Source organism: Cheilinus undulatus, linkage group 7 (genome assembly GCF_018320785.1).
Source record: "Cheilinus undulatus linkage group 7, ASM1832078v1, whole genome shotgun sequence".
Lineage (NCBI taxonomy): Eukaryota > Metazoa > Chordata > Actinopteri > Labriformes > Labridae > Cheilinus > Cheilinus undulatus.
Window position 1 is genome coordinate 5,275,324 of NC_054871.1, and position 22,146 is coordinate 5,297,469.

Consider the following 22,146-nt stretch of genomic DNA (forward strand, 5'->3'; position numbering starts at 1 on the left):
AGATTGTGTGCTTAAATCCAGAGAAACCCGCTGTGAACTGATGGATATGTGTTTGTTCTCCAATAAAACTGTATTTTCCAGTCTGATTGTTTTGCCGTCTACTCTGTCTAAACATACATAGACCAGAGACGAAGAGCGCAGTGAACAGATGAAGAGTCTGAGCCAGTGAGAGCTTGAAATCAGATTAGCTTCTTATGTAATGTCTTTAAACACCAGCACCTCGATCCTCCTCGCTGCTGCCTCCTTCAGTGACTTACACACAACTTCACTGAAACATTCACCGAGACTCACCAGCTCCTGAATGAGACTGAGTACAGACATCAACAAGTGTTTGGATATCTGTCTGAACAGTCAGTTGTTCAGAAAAAAAACCTAGTTAAGTTCAAAAATTTGACTCAAGCTATATTGCTGTAAACGTGCCTTTGTTTGACTTTGGAAGATTTGTGAGCTTATTATTTGTCTATTTAAGTAAGATTTTGTGCCAAACTCATAATTTTGTCAACTTTGATAGGACCATATGACAGTTTCTTCCTTTTATTTAGCTCAGCAACACACCAAACTCCTTTATAAGCCTAAATAAGACTTATGTTTAACTTTAACATGCACCAGAGTGTTCAGCATTATGATGCTAACTGTTATTTTAAACTATCACATTTTCATGCAGAAGGGATGATATTAATTTCTTGGCTGTGAAACTGCTGCATCCAATGGTTTTACTTTTTTAATGAACTAGTCACTTTGTTTTGGAGGTAAGAAGAATAAAGTGGATAATTTGCCTCCCAAAAATGGGGTATACAATAAACCTATCAAAAATAAGCTGATCTTATATAAGAGGCAACTCAGCTTGCCAAAAACTTCAACAGCCTTTAACACCCCTGCATTGCTCTGTGTATGAAACACTGCTAAAAATTGCAGATATTGCTCTAAAAATTTAGGATCAACTTCATCATCTGTTTATAAAGTTGTCAAAATCTTCATTATTCATTCAACTATTCAACACTAAAAATTTTAAATGATAAAATGCCCATTATTTTTGCATTTGATTGAACTCAAAAGTGCCAAAGTTATTAAAAACAATAGAAAAACACAAGCAGTTTCAACATAGAGCTCATTCAAAGAGCGCAGAAGAGAGATGGAAAGAGAGAGCACAGCAGTGGGCGATCAAGTAGAGGAAGTGAGCATTGTATGGTAGTTTCAGACAAAGCAGTGGTAAAGAGGGAAAAGATGTTCATTTCTGATTGTTTACAGTGCTTACGCTCTAAAGACCTTAAAAACACGTTGACACCTCCACACAAACATGCAGGAAGATGCAACATTTTAATAATAGCTGCTGAAGATATTCTAACGGCATAAAAGTTAGCAGTTATTTTAGTGTTAAGTAGTGCTCGAAAGGTTAGAAAAATTCCTGCAGAGAGGCATTTATGTTTACAACGGGACTACTGTTTTACTTTGCAGAAGTACCTTTATTTTCAAAATCGGAAAAAACTATTAAATAATTTTGAAAGCAGTACTGCATAAACTTTTATGCTACTTAATATTTGTTTTGAGTTGAGAAAATACACACTTCAAAACTTCTGAAGCTTCTCCTCACTTTCCTAGATAGCCAAGTAAGTACTCATGATACCATTTACACTTTATATTGTAATTGCAATCGCAATATTGCCCAGTATAATCCCAATCACACATTATTACCTCATTGTTTTATTAATTAATTATTACCTTCAGCAAATCCTTAAAATGTAAAGGCTAACACAAGAGTGTCTTGCAGACAGCAAGCAAAGGAGTGTCTCTTGGTCATATTTACATGATCATCTAAATTTGCCAGTAAAACTAACCAATAATAAGGCATTGTTTTTTAAGCAACTGTAACAAAAAAATATTAAAGTCATAGTAAGTTTCTACATATTTGGTGTAGAAATAAGTCTTTAAAATCATGACGTAAAACTCTATTAACTGATATGAACACCAAAACAGGACAGGAAAGTCAGAAAACAGGGAGAAATTAAAAGCAAGACATCCAAAGACAGCTTCGGGAACATACATATTCAATTGAGTGACAGCCATTGATCATTTCAGAACATTTCTGTGTCTGGAAAATCTTCCCACATAATATTTCCTCTCCTTAAGTTCTGTATGTACCCTGAGTTCAAACAAGGAGTCCTTAGAGTGCAGACACTGATGATGTAAGTAAACACAAATAAAGATATGACTGTGGCTGCTGGAGGGGGAACAATTCATGCTAAACTTAGAGCTGGTGGTTATCAGCGCTATCACATGTTGTGATTCAAACTCAGTCAATGCAGAAAAAGCATGCCCATGTGACGGAAACTTATCGTACAAGTCATGTTTTCGAACGGCCTCCATTTAAACTAAACAATAATGAGGAATGTGTTTATTGTGAGGGTCCACCCTTCCCTGGGCGTTGCAGGCGAGATGTAGCATGTTAATATATACACAACACATACATGCCCTTTCCTTCCGTCTGTTTCTCTGAATGGGAAGCATCCTGTCTCTCATCAGCTGCCAATATCCATTTCCTGCTGGTGCAATGACTTGACTTTTTTAGTGCGTCTTGAAGCCCCATGTGCATAAAGCTTCTGGTATCCATACAACAGTCTCTTACTTATTAGTTTCAAGAATTTCCTCGAGGCTGTATTTTGGTTTCAGTAAAATCTGAGGCAGTTTTATTAAACTGGCAAAACAACACAGCCTGCAGGTATTTATGCAGGCTTTTATGAAGGTATTTATGCAGGTATTCAGTGATTGTTGGCCACAGGTATTAAGTCACGTTTCATGGCTGAGTATTTATCCTTGTGAAGTGAAGCAGTGACCTCTGGGTAATGCTGTTCTGCGTCTGTCTCCGGCAGATCCGAAACACTGAGGAGGTGAAATCTGAGTTCCAGTAAGGTCACTTTCTCTTACTGTCAGCACAGAGTGTGTGTGTGTAGAAGAGAAAGTGAATAGTTGGCTATGTGTATTGTGCCAAAGGAATAATGCTGAGTCAAACTTCTTTGGCTCAACGGTGAAAATCAACATAAGCAAACAGTTTGCTTTGCACACACAAAAAAGACGAGAAAGCAAGAAGCTTCAGTTCTTTTTATGAATGAAAGGATGGTTTTATTGTTTCTGGTGACTAAGTCTTTCAATAAGATGCTGTAAGTCATCATTGCCTCTTGTTTAAAGACAGAAAAGCTAATATGTTCTATAAAGGATGGAGAGGTCGAGACACACTGTCAGTGAAAACATGAATGCACAAAACAGGAAAGTGATTTGGGCTGCTCGAGTATGACAAATAACATTATCATGAATATTTAGATAGATATTAGGATCTCAATTATTAATCACAGTTACTCATACACAATTAGTTCAATAAATTTGTTGTGTTGCCTTAAGGAGCAGCCACAACCATGTAACAAATTCAGAAAGCTACTTTGAATTTTTTAAGCTCTGATTCCTAAAAACAAGGGTGGTTCCATTTGGGTTTGTCTATTGAACAGCCGGCTGCGTTTCTTTTTGAAATGAGAGTATTATGATGTGCATCCACTACTAAACATGCTTATCCCTTCACAACAGCTGCAGAGTCACTCAGATATCACAAATGAAACATTAAAGTCAACTTCAGTCCATAATCTGTTATTTTTTTCAGTTCCTATTTTTGATCTGAGCATAAAATAGAAAACAACCCAAAACATTCACTATTTATGAGAACCAAAAAAAAAGGATTTTTCTTTAATTTCTTACATTAAATTCTTAAAGATGCAGTGTGTAAAACTAGGGAATAATAGCAACATCTTAAGAGTCAGATTTTAGACTGCAATGGTCACTTCTTGTGGACTGTAGCAACCAGTAACCTTGCAAAGCAGACGGATACGCCCGTTTCCATGTTTCTTCCTGGCAAATCCATCTTGCAAAACTCCTGTCTGAACCGTTTGGGTCCGGTTAGAAAGTGACAGGACCAATCAGCGTCGAGGGACAGTACTTTCGGGTGTGGCGGAGTCGTGGCATAAGCAAGCAGCAACAAGAGGCTGGTGCAATTATTGCGGAAGACATTAGCGTGGATGCTGCTAAAGCACCAGTTTTATCAGAACTTGACATTTCTTCATTAAAAGAAGAACAAAGAACAGCAGTGAGTTGTTTTCTTTTCAAAAATGACAAAAGTCATATACTGACATGTCTACAGTCGCCATGGTTCGCGTTATGCAGCGCTCTATGGAGTTTACTACTCGGTAGCAGCTACAGTGTCACGTGTTTTGTTGCTCTGATTGGTCCGTAAAGATGTGACAGACAGAACGTTCATCTAATCACGCTCAGAGTTTTTTCAAAGGCTCTCCCCTTCTCGAATGCCATCTATGGGAGGTTTACCAGATGGATGTGTGAAACAAATCCATCTGGAGTGTCAGTTTAGGCAACCAGTGGAATTACAAAAAAATGGGTTTCTGTTATTTGGTTGCTTTTATACTACTGTACAAACATGCAAGATGCAAAAATCCAAGATGGTGGGGGCTTATTCTTAGCTAAGAAAAAAACATTCTTACATATTCAGGGGATTAAACACTAATTTAGATGGACCTATATATCCATTATCTCTAAACCAGGCTAAATATTACACACTGCACCTTTAAGTGAATATTGTAAGAACAAATGATACTGGGATTAAGTTGTTTAAATTCGTGACTTTCATTTAGACACCGACAGAACAAAAATCAGATGCAGCACTGTTTTCTCTTTCTGTTTTTTTTTTTTTTTTTTTTTTTTTTTAATTGTTTTCAGCTTTCCACATCCTAAGCACAAAAATGCCCTTGGCTGTTTTTGTGTTGCAGCGCTCACAACAAGAAAGGGCCAGTCTTCTGATATCAGCTTTATGAACAACAATGGTGAAAGAAATGTTAATCTGACTGAACTTTTCAAGGGTGTAATTTTCCAGGTTTCAGCTGCTGCAAATACTAGGACAAGATATTCTCACATGAAAGCATATACGAACCGCTCAAGGTTGTTCTTTAATGATGTTAGTGATACTACTGAGAGAAGAGGAAGTAAGGTTTCATAACCTAGCAACAATTGGTTAGTAAGAAGCACTCTGAAACAAGGGCTGTGGGCACTGTGGGCAGCAAGATTATTATAGTTAACTAAAACTAACATTCAAAAATCATTTTAGCTAACAAACTAAATAAAAACTAAGCTTTGCTAAAAAAAATGAAAACTAACATAAACTGTATAGTGCGCTTACAAAATTAACTAAAATAAAATAAAAATAGAGACAAAATATCGTTAGTTTTAGACTTTGGCACAACCACACTGACTGGCACCGACACCCAAGTCTGGGGAGTGTAAAACTGCCTGGTTTGATTGATTAAGACTTCACATAGGGGTAGTTTCATATCAGGAGTTGTATTCAAACATCAACTTTAAATAAATAAAATGAGAAGTGAAGAGTAGCCTATTTGAATATGGTTTTTAAAATGTATGTTATTCATTCAGCCCTGACATTTACCCAAAAAACTGAAACTAACATGAAAACTAATAAAAACTAAACTTAAATGAAGCATTTTTGCAAAATAAAAACTAAACTAACAAATCAGCAGTCAAAACTAATAAAAACCAAACTGAGATTGAATGCAGAAAGTGAAAACAAAATAAATATAAAACTACTGAAAAATCCAAAACTGTTATAACTTTGGTGGGCAGAGTGCAAAAAACAGCAGCTTTGGACACAGGCCATCATCATTTAATCTCTACTATTGTGTTAAAAGATTTTCGAAATCCAGAATTGCATTTGAAACTGAAACCCCATTAATTGCCCAGCACCAATAGTGTTTGTAATATTAGTGCTGTTTACATCCAAATGATGCCCATGCCGGTACTGCAACTATGCATAACTTTCAGCCAAGAAGTCCTCTCAATGTCTGCCAGCTCCTGTCAAAAATAACTTGCTGCCAGACTTTGCAACTTATCTGGTGAAACTCAGATCATGAATTTGCAAACTCATTTGCATTTTTATTATTGTCATTCCTCTTGTTAATTGTCCCTGTCACACCAGCCTCTCTCTGCTTGTTTGGCTGCTGTAGCTGGAAGGGCCCCTGCCTCCAGTAGCTGAATTTTACGTCAGGCTTTGTTCTTCTGTTATGTCACTGTGGGAGCCAAGAGCAGAGCGGATGATGACAGGGGGGATTTTAGCAGTACTCTGTGTTACACTGTCAGAGTTAAAGTAGTCTGATTAGTACTGAGTCTTTTTGTATTACTAAGTTACATTATGTGTATTGAAGCTATACTTTATGTGAAACTTATTTTTGAATAAATTAAAAGAGAAAGAGTGGAGTTGGAATATTAATCAGAATAGCTGTCAGCAATTAAATTTATAGCCAACTTCTTCAACTTTGTGTGAAGAAAATTTAAATAAGAAGTTGGAAAATCTGTCTGATTCCAGCTCCTGAAATGTAAATACTTTCCAGTTCTGTTCCTCCTCTGTCACTGTAAAGTTTATGTCTTTGACTTGTGGACAAAACAACATTTATTGATCAAATCTGGGGTTTTAGGGAACACTGATCAATAATTATAACCCTTTTAGAGCATTTTATTGACTAAACAACTACAGGATTATCAACAAAAGAAATACACAGCATACTCTACACTGCAAATAAGTAGATTAAAGATGCAGATAAGGACTGCAAACAAGTTAGTAGCAGCAGTGAAACAGGTCAAGAAAAGGTCTTAAACTAATGAAGAACTCTGACTGGAGGAAAATTAAATGAAAGTTCATGGTAGTAGAAATGCTTTCCTCTTTCTTCCTTAATCATCACAACACTACCCTTTATCCCAGCCATCTTTGTTGACGGTGTTAAAAACAAGGTCAAAAACAATATCCAGTTGTGTTAATCCCATAAGAGATCATGGCTGGATTTCCATCCTCTTACCCTGCGTGGCAGCCAAACAGGATATTTATAAATAACAACAACAAGAGCAGAGGAAGAAAAAAACAGAATCCAATGTTTTCTAGGAGCGCTGTGCTAAAAGATCACACCTGTTACCTCCAGATGTGTCTCCCTACAGGCCTGCACACAGAGGGGCTGGGTGTGTTTACATGTTGGGTATTGTCCCAGTGGGATGACTGAACACACTCGTTTAACAGTCTGACTGAGCAAACACAAAGACAGCACATACGGTACATGAGAATGGATGAACAATGAGTGAGCAAAACTAAAGAGGCATGGTGAAACTAACAGCTGGTGGCTCTCTGACGGCTAAATTTAACTGGGAATAATGATGAGGCAGTTTATCCCATCCATGTCCAAAAGAATGACTCATAATCATACGTTTTATCCCCCATCACATGGTTTCATAGCTTGGATTTAGAATCTATGCACAGTCATACTGCTGCAAAAAGAACACAACCAATGTTAGGTAGCGTTACTTTTGAAACTAACTCGTTAGATTACTGCGTTACACACTGAGAAAAGCAACGTGCTATGTTACTGTGTTACCTACTTCTAAAAATAATGCGTTAGAGTACTTTTGCGGTGTACAGACCGCACGTCTGCATTTGAATGAGCAGACTCTAATGTCAATGTACAACCTAATTTACAGCCCATAATCTGTACCTCTGCATCCTGACAACACCGCTAACAGACAGAAAAACATTCAGCTTTTTAACATGCTCACAATCTGACATCAAGCTGAGCAGAGGTGGACAGAATCATTCAAATACTGTATGTAATTGGAACGGCTGCACAGCTGATTCAATGAAAGCAAACAGAGTTTTTAAACTAACGTTCCACCAGAATGCTGTTCTTGTCCCTTTTATCCAAAATTCCATTATAATGTGGATAATTCCACAGTGTCATGGTGTACTCTCTGTCATCTCACTGGCTCAACAAGCTAACAATGCTCACGTAATGGCACAGAATGTTTACCTTCCGCTGGCATGGCGCTACATGCCAACATGACTACTGGAGGAAAGAAGGACAAACAGAGCAGATGCTTCAAGGAGGTTCCTTTTTTCTCTCTCTTTTTGAAGCCACAGAAGAGAGAGGAAATTTTGGATTTTCCTTTCAGTAAAGGATTACTTTTATGAATTGTAACTAATAACGGGATTACTTGAATTGTAAAACTAATGCGTTACGTTAATCGTTACAACAAAAAAGTAATCTGAGTACTCTAATGGATTACTTTGTAATGCGTTACCCCCAACACTGAACACAAACAATTTAAGAGCTCTAATATTTATCACAGCTCAAGCTTCCCGATTTATCAGCCATCACACCAGCAAAAAGTGCAATCTTATCCCCCAAAATCAACAGTATTGGTGCATCCCTAGTTCATTCATAAAGAATGTTTTGATGAAAAGATGTCTTTTAGACACTTACCAAAGTAGAAGCGTATAAGGCAGCCAATTTCAGGATTCATCCCCTCCGCCTGCACCCTCCATGGATCCTCAAACCCCAGGTTTGTCAGGTACTCATTTAATATCTGCAGAGGCCTTTCATCATCTCCCAGACGCCTCACTGCTCCACCGTGCAGCTGGATGTAGAGAGCTGGGGTCGGACTGGTATTGATGGGCTCAGGCCAGCTTCTGTTCCCCCCTGGGATCTCTGGGTCAGACTGGACAGATGCTTGGCTGGTCAGAGGCCGTGTCTGAGAGCTACTGGGGCATTTAGAGGGAGGTTTGATTAATTTTGGGCTGTCTGTGACATCACCAGTTCCTACGGTTTCTGTGTCACCCAGCGTGGTTTTGACTTGGCTGGAAGCACTGCTGGGGTCTGTGGAGGGAAGGTCGGGTTGTTTGTCTGCAGCAGAGCTGACTGAATGTGTTGGAGAAGAGGTGAGCTCTACCTCGTCTGAGGAGCTCTCAAATGGGTCTGGGCCCTCTGTGGCACTGTCGCAGTTTGGGCTCAGCGCCGAAGAATCTGTACCCGGACCCAGCCCTTCGCTGAGCGAGTCTCTGAGCTCTGTGCTTCTGGGTCCACCTGGGCTAAAGTCTTCACAGGTGCTGCTCTCCATGTCTGAACCAGAGTACACCCCATAACAGTCTCCAACACTCAGGCTTAAATCCATCCCTATGTCATTCAGATAGACCTCAGATGAAGAGTTACTGGCGGTTTTATCGTCCAATAAGTTAGAGGACAGTTTAGGATCAGAGTAATACTGTTTTGAATCATCATTCTCATCTGATTTGGAGGTTTTTGCATCCACACTGTCACTGAGACTGTCGCTCTCATCAGGCTGTCCAGTACTATCTTTACTGCTATCATTTAAGTCCACTAAAGCAGCACTTTTGTAATTTATTCTCAACACAGCCCCAGCTTTGCTGCCCTCCAGTTTACTGGCCACCTCCTGAGCAGTGGTGTCCACTGTGCAGAGCACAGGCCGTGGATAGGAGGGTGTGAGCCAGTCGTGGACGTGGATGCATCCTCGTCGCAGGTCCGATCTCACCCACGACTTATCTGAGGCCTGAAGCTGCTTGGACTGCTTCTGCCGGAGAAAAGTCCTCCTGTCAAGGCTGAGGGTGCTCAGAGGAGAGGCTGAAGGAGCCAGGCTGGCTGTCTCAGCAGAAGATACGCCGGTGGAGCTGCTGGTCGGAGGAGCACCAAGAGACAGATTCCTCTTGTGTCTGTGCCTCCTCCTGCTAAAAGAGGAAAAGGCAAGGTAAGGTAACTTGATTCATAAAGTACCAATCGTATGTACAGCATTTCAAAGTACATGACAGAGTTAAATAGATTTGGCAGTTGACAGATGATCCTAGGGCAGGACGATATGGACCAAATGTTCATCTTGATGTTTTTCAGCTGAACACCAACACAAAAGATGTTAGGGCTGCACAATTCATCACGACTATAGTTATTGGGATATGAGCATTCACAAAAAAAAGAGATTTACATTAAGCACAATAAACAGAACAAAAACACTTCTGATATAGTCAAGAAGGGAAAAACCATATTATCGGCATGATAGCGGTATCAACAGAAATGAAAATTCCTGCCAATATTTACAACCAGTATGTCGGCTTTGAATATCAGTCGTCTGCACAAATAAGTTTGAGGCAGGACCAACTATTGTTTTGTATTGGAATTTCCCCTTGTGGGACTAATAAAGGAATATCTTATCTATTGTTATCTATTGGTGTTCCTGGTTGTAAAATTACTGATTTGATTTCAATCAGATTTGTAAACCATAACCACAACAGTAAGCAATGCCATACAGTAACGTTGCAAAGTTGGTTTGCAAAATGTGGCTACTGTGAAAAGTGCTAGCAGCGCCTGCCTACGATCCTCTTTGCAGGTTAACATTCACAGTACTGAGCTGAATACTGTCTTACTGCTTCAGTTATGAGTGAATATAACCTGACACAGCCTCTGGACAACTTCATCCCGATTTACTAGATCAAAGTAGTGCCAAGCAGAGCTGTTCTTATGAGATGCTATCGGTGCTAAAGCAGTTACTGGTTGGTTATATTGGAATAAAGAGCACTGTGGCAGTAATCATTAAGAAAAACTAAAGTGCCTACTAGTGGTGAGAAACAGACATGGATACCGGTGCTAACAACAAAGGGATCCAAATGTAACTCTTTAGCCAGCTAATCTCCCTCATCCCTAGAACCAACGGACCTACTTCAGCTAAAGTATTTTTCTTTTTTCATCCTGATTCCTTAAACTTTAAAATGCATTTTAAGATCAGATGTTTTAAGTCTGAACTACATTTATATATCAGGGTTTTTTTTTGTTTTTTTTTTCAAAAATGAAGGTGGCAAATATTGATATAATATTGGCAAAAATCCAGTATTGTGAATCCCTACAAGATATATATGGATGCCTCCTTTACAAAGAAATAACCAAAGGGAAGTTTTTTTAATCAACATAAAGTATACAAATGATAATGTCGCTTAGAGAACATGAATATGTCTTAACAACTCAATATACTTCCCATCCCTGGTTTTAACATTTTATCAAATGTGAAAAACATTGTTTTACAGGTTGATTTTTTCTTTAATAATTCATTAAAGCAAATAATTTAAATTTGTTAGGAAAGCAACAAAATAGGGCTGGGTTAAAAAAAATCAATTTTCCGATTCAGATCAATTTTTTGTTTGAATTTTCGATACTGATTCATTTTTTTCAAAGATTAGTCTTTTATTACTGACTGTTAAGTCTATGTTGCGCTTTGTTATGTTGATTGATCAAATGTGTTGGGCAATAAAAAGTATTTTCAGGAAACAAGTTTGGGGTCAATTTTAAGTATGAACTTTAATATTTTAAACATTGGGCCTAGTTATAAGGTTTCTTATTAATAATTCAACTGAAAGTATAATTTCTGCCATTAGTTCTCTAAGCCCCCCTTGCATATTCAAGTAAAACAGGTACTGTAGCTGAAATATCCCTCAATAAATCGATATTGAATTGAACTGAATTGAATCGGGACCATGTGAATCAAAAATGAATCGATTCAGGAAATCAGTGGCAATACCCAGCCCTACAACAAAGTGTCATTTGCAAACAACAGCATCAAAATGACAAGTTATTTTCTGATTCCAGGCCAAATGCTTGGTAATAAGATGGTTTACCCAAAGAACCACTAACAATAATTAGTGAGATATTCTCTGTGAAATACTCATTCTAAATGGGAAATTATACTTTTATGTACATTATCAAATTTAAAGAGCATTTTGTATATTATTAATAAAACGCAAATTATTTTGATAACCTATCTGATACTGCATTAAAGAAAAACAGAGATCCTAGATATCCAATACTTGGTATTTTTCTTTTAACTACTAGAATAATGTATGAAACTCCTGCAGGTTGTCTAAATTGCAAATATTATTTTGTCAACATTAGGAAAAGTGGTTCGAACTAGGGAGGGTCCCTCTGTCCTTATACTTTTCCAAATGTTTCCAACATATTTAATTTAAACAGTGCTTACCCTCATCTGATTACAATATAATTGAATACCACTGAGAGTTTTGTTATCCCACTAATCATTCATATCATAGAGATTTCACCATTTTGAAGCATTGTATTCAATAGTACAGCAATTTAGACCACCACAATATAGAGGAATGCTGCCCATGTTCATACAGTTTAGACAATGTGTAGGTGTTTGGCTGCAATTTTTAACGATTAAAGACAAAGAAATGCCAAATATTGGATGTCTAGCACTTCTGTTTCCATTGTCATAGCAAACAGGTTTCAGCGGTTTCCTTTCACCAGAATCAAGTCAAAGTTTACAATTCTGCTATTACGACAACCATTAGTTACTTCTGTAAAGAATAAATATCGACATATACATCGTTAAAACATATCAGGATGTAGCCCAACCCTAATAATGGGGATGAAGTCAAAGAAACACAGGAGTGACTGAACTCATGGGAATGCACCGGTAGATAAAAATGGTTCAAGACCTGTTTGCTGACCTGCTCAGTAAAGAGTTGACTGAAGTGGTGCTGTTGACAGATGTCAGGCTGTAAATGTTGGCTGTTTTAACGGCGGGTATGTTTATGTTTTTGGCAGCCCCGCCGATAGCGTTGGCAACTTGGTTTTGATAGATCCCGTTCCTGATTGCAATCTGGAGAAGGGAGGTGGCTGCCAGTCCCTTCCCGAAGAGTTTCGCCTCGGCTCCCCCGCCGTCATCCTCCCCTATTGAGGGTCTTTTCCCCGCAGACAAAGGCGTTAATCCTCCAGACTTCACCGAAACATTGTCACTGCTTGAATCAAGTGGCGTTGATGGAGTTGAAAGCCCCCCAGACCCGTTTTCCTTCACACTTTCCATCCTGTTAGCTTTAGCAAAAACAGCCTGCAGGTGAACACTAGCCTGCGCTAGCTTTCAGCCGTTAGCTCGGTCTAGTTGCGGGCTGCTTTCTCCCTAACGGCTCCACGTAAGCTTAGCATGCTCAATGTAGTGTAAGGGTCGTCCGAGGAGTTGTCCTGCTACATTATCCCGTTTCATAATATGCCCGTTAGCTCGCTTACAGGAGCTAACCGGCTGGTCAACATGACAAAACGCTCTTCTAGTTTGTCGCCATGGAAGCTAGCGCGAGTAGGCGCGACCGCTGCCGTGTAGACAGATGAGAGAGTGACGGTCAGCAGTACACGGTGGCCAGGGCGGGGTCTCATTGGATATGAATTATGGCGCCTTCAGGGGCTATCAAATGCTCGGAACTTGGAAGGATTTGTAAAAATGTGATTGCGTAAAACGTGGAGAACAGGAGTTGAGGCGGGTTGCTCTGGATGACTAGAGGGAGAGGTGCAAACTCAAGATTTAAATGATTGAACACAGTGTTTAGGATTTCTGTTGACCGTTTATAACAGTTTATTCCGTATCAAGCTCGGACTGTAAAATGAATATGTTTGGAGACTTACAAACGTCTGATTTACACTTTTTTCTGTAAATCTGAAAACAGTAAGGCGGTAAAGGCATCACTGAAGAAGGGAAGAATTTGTATTCCTTATTCTAATGAAAAATAAGACATCTTTTTATGTTTACCCTATATATGTGACTCAATTAAATGAAATTTTCTGTACTGATAAAACTCCCCATTTTTGCTTTCTGACCTTTCTTTCGTTGTTATATTTTCCTGTTTATTTATCTGCACAAAACACCTAGGCAATTCCCTTACCCCCAAATACTTCACATTGACTCTTTACTGAATGCGCGTCAAGAACCTCCTTCCACCAAGAATTCCCAGATTTACGAGCTTACACGAGTAAGTGAAGGTAACACAAGCTGCAGTTACATGCCTTGTTTACTTCAGCTTTAACGGTTACATTTCAGGACTTTTCTTTTAGACAAAAATCAGGGCGTTGTTTGATTACTGGCAAATATCTAACCGTTAAATGTAAATAAAAACAAGAATTTGATAATTAACTGCTTTATTTTGCACTCCTTTTGTAACATAAGGTCATCGTAACTGTAACTCGTGCTTTGATGCCATCTAGTGGTGGAATGACCGAACCAGCATGGAGACCATGAGCTCTGAAGAAAGATTAGTGCCTCGCCTTTTTGTTTTCCTAAAAATTACAGTGGTACACCAATATCAGCGACTTTTGCACCATTCGCATGACACCCTGCATGTTTATATAAGAACATTACATTTTGGCTTTCCTACAATATATCAAAACATTCTGGTATTATATTTTTTATAGGTGATTGTCAAGAATTTTCATTGACGTTCCAGTTATTTGTTTGAAATGTTGGAGGAATTTGCAGTGAATTTTGGGGAGCTTGAATTGATCTTTTTTTTTTTTTCTTTTTTTGGGGAAGGGATTTTTGGGGCCCTATATTTGTATATGTTTGGGAATTTTTGGAAATTTGGGATCGGAATTATCCTTTTCATTTTCCAGAATTTTCATTGATATTTTATGGAATTTGTTTGAATATTTGGGGGAATCTGTTGTGAATTTTTCATTGGAATTTTGAAGAGATTTGAGTCAGGTTTGCTTTGATTTTTGGGGGGAATTGCTTGAAATCTTTCAGGAATTTTAATGGATTTTTTGTGATTTTTTTTTTACTTTTAGATTTTTCAGAAAGTTTTATTGAAACATTTGGGTTTATTTCTAAGACATTATGGGGTGTTTTGGTATTTCAAAAAAATATGAATTTTCAAAGATCTTTTTACATGAAGTCTGGGGAATTTTAGGGAATTTGGGAGATTACATATTTTAGAAATATTCAATATATTTAAAGGAAATCTTCCAAGATCTCTAAAACCTTTAGTGGAATTTCAGTTCATACTTGGCTTTAACAAGCGTGATCCATGGAAAAATGACAGCGTCATATGTCTCATAATGACTGAATAAATTTGGTCCCACACATCCCAAAAAAGTGGGAGAAACTGAAAATGCATTCCAAACATAAGGTAGGAGGAGGTTATAATGAAAATAATGTTACTTTTAAAGCACCAATGTATAACTTTTTACCTCAAAAAACAGTAGTTTTAATGTCAATCTGACATCTTCATGACTGAAATCAAGCAAATGACATCTATAATGATTGCTGAGTGCCCTGGTCACCTGCTTTCAGTACTATAGCTTCAGCAGTAGGCTACACTTTTTCACAAGAAGTGCAAATGGCTTCATGTCACAAGTTCACCCAACAGTTTCTGGCTAAAAAGAAGCCAGCTTTAGTTTTAGTACAGTTTGTTTCAATGACTGAGACTAAGACATGGACAAGAGGATGGGGATAGATGAAGTCAAGGAGAGAAAGAGGGTGACCTTGCAAAAAGTAAGATAACAGGATTGCACAGACTTGCCTAAACTGGCAAGAGCCTATTAGGTTATAGTAGTAGTAACAGTAGTGGCAAGTCTGGTGACAAAACTGGATATGCTGCATTTGGAGGGTTGCAAAATAGTTTCACAGCTGCACTGCAAGTATGGGAAAGCAGTAAGTAAAGTATTCCTGCAGACAGCAATTTCAACTGATTGCAATGACACATTAGGCTGTGTCATTATTGACCGTTGTCTCATGATATGCAGCTTTACTGGGTGCAGAATGTCATCTAACCCAGGTTATTACTCAGACCTGATACAAACAAATGAATAATCCATCTCATGCCAAAAGAGTTGTCTCTTTTAGGTCAGTCTTTGAGTTGACTTTTTAAGTTTGGACCTATTCATGCCTATTGCAGTAAATCAGCCCCTCCAATGTAACCATTTAGCCATGGAAACAGTAACTTCATATGCAAAAAGCTAGTAAACAGTGGCTGTAGACAGAATCATATTTACACAAAAGCCTGTAATGTCATTGTACTTTGTTTGCCAACGTTGGTTAAAGTCTTTGGCAGTTATACAGGAAACTGATATCTGCCAAGATTTGCATGCAACTCATGGAACAAGGTACAAGATAAATACTTCTTTATTTTTGAATAATAATGACTCAGAATGATCCAAAATGTGTCTTAGTGGCAGATTTTTCCCTGAAAGTGCCTAAATGGAAAGTGATGCATTTCTTTTTAGCAAAATATCTTTCTTTATCTGTCAAATTTTGAATCTCCTGATCTTTTAAATTAAATAATATATACCTTTATTGCCAGTAATAACTCAAAATACTCAAAAGCAATTGCTGATAGCACTTTCTTTGTCCCAAAAATGCCTATTTGGAAATTAATATCCAGACTTACAAACAGGATAAGCTATAAGAGGCAGACAGCCTTACATGGGCTTGGCATCCTCATGAAGCCTAAGCTAGTTCAAACTCAAAGCTCATAACAATAGAACAGAAAATGAGGATTTTACACCTGTTTTTATGAGGAAAAGTCCAAACTGGAGACTCAATAGTCAATAGCAGGGCTGATACATAGACAAACAACAGGCACACTCACACTTACAGTCAGTTTAGAGTCACCATTTAGCTTAACTGTAGCACATGCACAGGGAGAACATGCAAACTTCGTTTAGGGAAGCAAACCAGGGGCCTTCTTGCTGTGAGGCAGCAGTGCTAACCCCTGCTCCACAGCATGCAGCCCTATACCTATGGAGAGTCATTTTGTTAATAACTGAATAGTTTAAAAAATCTGCTGGCCTGCAGGAGGCCCGTTGGATTTGTAAGGAGTTTTAACAGCACTATGTGTATTTTACAACAGTGTAGTTGTACTCAGAGATCTTCAGTGGGCACCAAATGTGCCAGACTGAATTCCTTTGCTTTAATTTGAGATACCACAATAAGAAAATGCATACTAGATCTAAATCTGCCCCTCTCCACATGCTCAACTTAGTGTTTGTCTTTTGTGTTGTGTCTTATGTTCTTCTGTAAAGCAACCTTGTGTCCTACTTAAACCCAAACTATTATTATTGTTAATATATCATTATTATTTATTTTTAATTTTTTTTTTTTTTTTTACAAGAAGTGGCACGTATATGAACACTGCTTCATCTAATTGTGTCAAACCCGTAGACTGTAGCAAGAACCGTCTGCTTACAATAGGCAGACTCAGACCGCTTTTGAAGCCAGACCGCAGCAGCTTCCATATTGAAATCACTGTTTCAAACAAACTTTGGATCAAACTAACGGCTCGCCCACTGAGCTCGACTTCCTGTCAGATAGCTAGCTAGCATTCTGGTCAACAGAAACATAGCTTCTACCTGTTAGAAAGTGACAGGACCAATCAGCGTTGAGGGGCAGTGCTTTTGGGCGCAGTGGAGTCGTGACGTAAGCAAGCAGCATCAAGAGGTTGGTGCAATTATGGCGGAAGACATTTGAGTGGATGTTGCTAAAGTGCCAGTTTTATCAGAACTTGACGACATTTCTTTGTTAAAAGAAGAACAAAGAACAGCAGTGAGTTGTTATTTTTTTCAAAAACGACAAGTCGTGTACTGACATGTCTACAGTCGCCATGGTTCGCATCATGCAGTTCTGTATGGAAGTGGCTACATCACATGGTTTTTACTCTGATTGGCCCGTAAAGATGTGACAGACAGATCGTTCATCCAATCACCCTCAGTTTTTTTCAAACGCTCTGCCCTTTCCCAAACGCTGTCTATGAGTGGTTTCCCAGGTTAATCGAAATGATTGTGGTACAAAAAAATTCCCATACCAATGAAGACATTAGCTAATGAGACATGTTTGGTTTGTTGAACCAGCCTGTAAACCAGGTTATTTCTAGTGTAAAAACCGTCTGTTTAACAGGTGTCCAAATGGATCTTCCGGTGTTCCTGCAGCCAGCCTCAAGTGGACACTCACTGTACTGCAGTTTTTTGCACTTCCGCATTGGTTTCATTTTTCAGGACCGGAGGTTGCCATTTGGTCCAACCAGAGAAGACTAAAACAGATGCTGCTCTCTGCTGGGTCAAAAAGAGCATTGCAGTTTTAAAAATCAAACAGATTTAAATTGTCCATATTTGAATACATTTTTAAATTACATTGCAAAGTGTCCCTTTCTGCTAATTTACATCTACTATCTAGAAGTGAAGCAAATTTTTATCATTTTGTCTAATCTCAGACTGTTTTATTATGAGATTCAGTTTGAATTCACTTAAAAATTCAACATTTTCCATGCAATAAGGCTGAAGTATGACACATATTTTTTTTATAAAGTATCACCATAAAGCAGCAGAAAGTGGGACTCCTGAAGTGCCTCCAGTGTATACGCAGCAAAAATCCAGTGCAGTTATGTAACAAATCATTTTTATGACTCCGTTGAGTCTTTACGAGATAACAGTGTCTCATAAAACATGAATCTGCTGTTTCTTAGACACTAAAGTTGGTCAAATCTTTCTGTACTAACTGAAGAAAGTGTAACACTCCAACAGTTTGTTCAGCTAGATAAAGCTCTGGTTAAAGAAGAATTAATTGTATGAATGATCTAATTGTCTTTGTTTTTGTCACTTAATAATAATAATAACAATACATTTTATTTGTGGGCGCCTTTCTAACACTCAAGGTCACCTTACAGACAACAATTGAGCGAAACAGTAATATAATAATAAAAAATTGCATAAGAGTCTAAAAACAACAACTAGACATGATGTTAAAAAAAAACTTTCTCATGCACAGGAGGAAGGACTGCTGTCACACTGCAGTCCAACAGAGGGCAAAGTGCAAGAATCATGCTCTCTCTCTTTCTCTCCCTCCCCTTGTTAAGTCTCCACCTCGTTTCTCTGCGACAGCCGCGCTCAGACTTTCTCTCATCAGGCTTCTGTGGCTCTGACTTCTTGTAACCTACAACATCTGGAAAGGTAAGACTCCTTCATGTTGTCTAATGTGATGTTTGATCTGTCTTCTTCTGCAGGATTATGAGTAGCCTATCTATCCCATGCCTCAGTGTTCATTCATGAATGTTTACAGCCTCTACTGGAGGCTCAAAATTTCAGCACTTTTAGTAAACAAAGGCACATGTGATGGATGGTGAATCTCCAGGGGATTAATAGGGGAAGAGGTCCCCCTCCAGATGCTCTGAGAGTGGGGAGATTATCCCACTACTGACAGATTAAGACGCTGAACCCCAGGAGACATGTTTCCTCTTGGATACAGTCCACAGTGAGAGCTCATTTAATCTCCCATTAAGTCTTAAAATCCTCCTTTTCTCAGGACAAGTGAAAAACTCTGCCGGTGGGGGTGGGATGATCACTTATTACCAATGCAAATGAACTTCCTGAAAAAATCAAGTGACATGAGTTTGATACTAATTGGGTGGAGAGTAAAGCGATTGAGATATCCTTGCAACAAAATGAGATAACCTCACCCTGCTGGAGGACTAATGTAATGGATTTGTGGAAAAAATAAGGTTTTGTAACCCAATAAGGAGTCTCTGAGGAGTTCAGATGGACTAAGAGGAGATTAGTTTACTCTCAAATAAAAAGCTCCAAGGCAAAGAGAAAAGAAACAGAGGACAAAGGTCTAACATTAGGATGAAAACACTGAAGCTACTGTAGGTTTCAGTTCTTGTTTTCTGCTCAAACACCTTCAATTTTAAACAATCTTTGCTTTTATATCACTGACTGGTTGAGGCATCTGGATTTAAAGAAAAAGATAATGGTTGCAATGCAGATTCTTACAAAAAAGGGGGAATAACATGGAAACAAAGATGGCTAATCCATTTCAGAATTCCTTCTTTTAAAACCGGAAATAGACTCTATAATTACATGTGGCTAGTTCGGGCCCAAGGCCTCCGCTAAGCAGCTTTCTCTATGGCAACATGTATGTATGCGTGTGGTTAGGGGACACACTTCCGTTTGTTTTGCTTCTTCAAGCCAAGCGCCGACAAATTTAGGTTTCAGCAGTCTAAAAATGTTCCTGAAAACACGACAGAAATATATAATTGGAGAGCACTCACTGATTAAAATTGTTTTCCCAGCCTTGTCAAACGTTTCAGCGAGGACGCATCAGATTTCCTCAAACATAGAGTCACACACAGAGTGAGGAAATTTGGGCTAGAAAGTACATATTTCACACAAGCCTGGGCCGCAGATGTGGACCATGTGGAACAGCACGAATGTACATGGTAATTATGTACTGTTAATTGCTCAATTTGGTACTAAATTAGTTCCAACAACAGGTTTTGTGGTGCACCTGGCAGATTCCTGGGTTCATTTCTTGAAGGGCGGCCTCTTACTTGGGTGCCAGTGAGTGACCAGGTGTTAGTGAGTCTCTTGATTCCGTTTGCTTTTTGTCCCTAAGCTGAGAGTAAACATGAGATAAATCAGCCTATGAAGGAAAATCTATACCATCTCCTGTATTCAGATAGGACAGATGGAGCCAGAGAATGGGGAAAACATGGAGAAGGAACAACAGGCCACTTTGAGGACAACAGTCTCCACACATGAGGTGACTTAACCTGTAGGCTACCAGCACCTTGACAGTGACATACAGGCTTTTTTGCAACTATTTAGACCAAGGTTGTACTAGTTTTGGATTTTTCATTACTTCTGTGTTTGATTTCAGTTTAGTTTTTATTAGTTTTGACTGCTGGTTTGTTGATCTAGTTTCTATTATGCAAAAAAATGCTTTGTTTTAGTTTAGTTTTTATTAGTTTTAGTGTTAGTTTTAGTTTTTTATGGATAGATGTTGGGGCTGAGTGATCGTCATACATTTTTAAAAACATGTTAAAACAGGCCACTCTTCACTTATCATTTATTTATTTAATGATGATGTTTGAATACAACTCCAGACATTAAACTACCACTGTGTGAAGTTTTAACCAATCAGATCTGGCAATTTTATACTCCACAGACTTGTCGGTGTCGGTGCCAGTCAGTATGGTTGTGTCAAAGACTAAAACTAAAGACATTTTGTCTCCATTTTTATTTTTTAGTTCGTTTTTTTAAGTGCACCGTGCAGTTTTAGTTAGTTTTTGTTTTTTGGTAAAGCTTAGTTTTGATTTAGTTTCAGTTAACTAAAATGTTTTTTGAATTTTAGTTTGAGTTGTTTAATTAGTTTTAGTTTACTATAACAACCTTGATTAAGACAGGAAAATGGAAGAGAGGCAATAAAGGAGAGAAAGAGTGGTAAATTACATGCAAAAAGGGGCCACAGGCCAGTCTTACACCGAGACCCCCTACTCACAGTAAAGGAAAACACCAGTGTTAACTTTGTCAACTAAAACAATGACTAAAACTATAAGTCAACAGCCTTTTTTCCATGACAAAAACTAGACTAAAACTAACAAAAATAGATCTGTGATGACTAAAACGGACAAAAACTAAGTTTAGTTTTCGTCAAGATGACAAAAACTAAACTAAAATGTAATTTAGGACATTCGAAATCCATAATATTTCTTCACTGTGGGTAAATCTGTCAAAATGCAATGCAGCTGTAGCTATTCTGTCTCTCAGCTGTAGAAAGCAGGGACTCCAGGTTTGGCAGAGTGCAGAGAACACACTACCATGATTAGGTACCAGATTTAGGCAAGAGAGTAAATGCTTGGACTAAAAGTAAAGACTATAATGTTTTGAGTTTTCATCAACTAAAACTAAAAAAGATAGAAATGCCTAAAATGTGACTACAACTAAAACGCCAAAATTAGCACTGGGCAACACCCCCCACATAGACATTATTACAAGGCTATCTGTTCCATATGACCATAGCTCTGAAAATATTTTACTTTTAAAGTACAATCCCATTTCCAAAAAAGTTGGGGCACCGTGTGAAATGTAAATTAAAAACAAGATGTAATAGTTTGCAACTCTTACAAACCCATATTTTTTTCACAATAGAACATAAACAACATATCAGATGTTGAAAGTGAGAAATTTTACCGTCTTATTAAAAAATATAAGCTCATTTTGAATTGGATGGCAGCAACACATCTCAGGAAAGTAGGGACAGGACAACAAAAGGTTGGAACAGTAGTGGTACTAAAGACAAACCACTGGAGGAGCATTTTGTGACTAATTAGGTCAAGTGTGAATAAAATATGGGACAATAATTGCATTTTGGTTTTATTCATATTGTAAAAAGAGTTCCAAGGTTGTAGGACCGTCAAAGATGAAACATTTTGATTGCAATTTTATCACAGAACTTCTGTTGTTAATCACAAATAATTGCATCCTTTTACTCTCATGTTAAAATTCCATTCCATCTATTTTGCACTCAGATTGGATTTTTCTACATTCTTCAATTAAGGGTACCTTCCTGTTTTGACACATGCTGCTTTTATGAGTAGGTCATAGATTTTAGCAGGAACTTACCCATGGTTAAAGGAACTTGTAATGGACTGAAAGGGATTGA

At 38.2% G+C, this 22,146-nt stretch overlaps 2 protein-coding genes across 3 annotated transcripts in view; one reads left to right on the plus strand and one right to left on the minus strand.

Moving 5' to 3' along the window:
- LOC121512081 (PH domain leucine-rich repeat protein phosphatase 1-like) overlaps positions 1-13,052 on the minus strand; it is a 41,214-nt gene extending 28,162 nt beyond the window's left edge. The window contains exons 1-2 of the mRNA XM_041791089.1: positions 12,401-13,052; positions 8,361-9,619 (exon numbers count right to left, since the gene is read on the minus strand). Of these exons, the coding sequence (XP_041647023.1) occupies positions 8,361-9,619; positions 12,401-12,756 (1,615 nt within the window). The 5' untranslated portion in view covers positions 12,757-13,052. The remainder of the gene's footprint in view (positions 1-8,360; positions 9,620-12,400) is intronic.
- A 5,535-nt stretch (positions 13,053-18,587) lies between these two features.
- si:ch211-191a24.3 (tensin-3) overlaps positions 18,588-22,146 on the plus strand; it is an 85,155-nt gene continuing 81,596 nt past the window's right edge. Inside the window, exon 1 of one of the 2 annotated variants that reach the window (XM_041791863.1) lies at positions 18,588-18,656. The gene's annotated coding sequence lies outside the window, so the exon portion shown is untranslated. Of the gene's footprint in view, positions 18,657-20,160; positions 20,245-22,146 lie in introns of those variants that run through there. The other variant, XM_041791864.1, reaches the window with a different exon arrangement.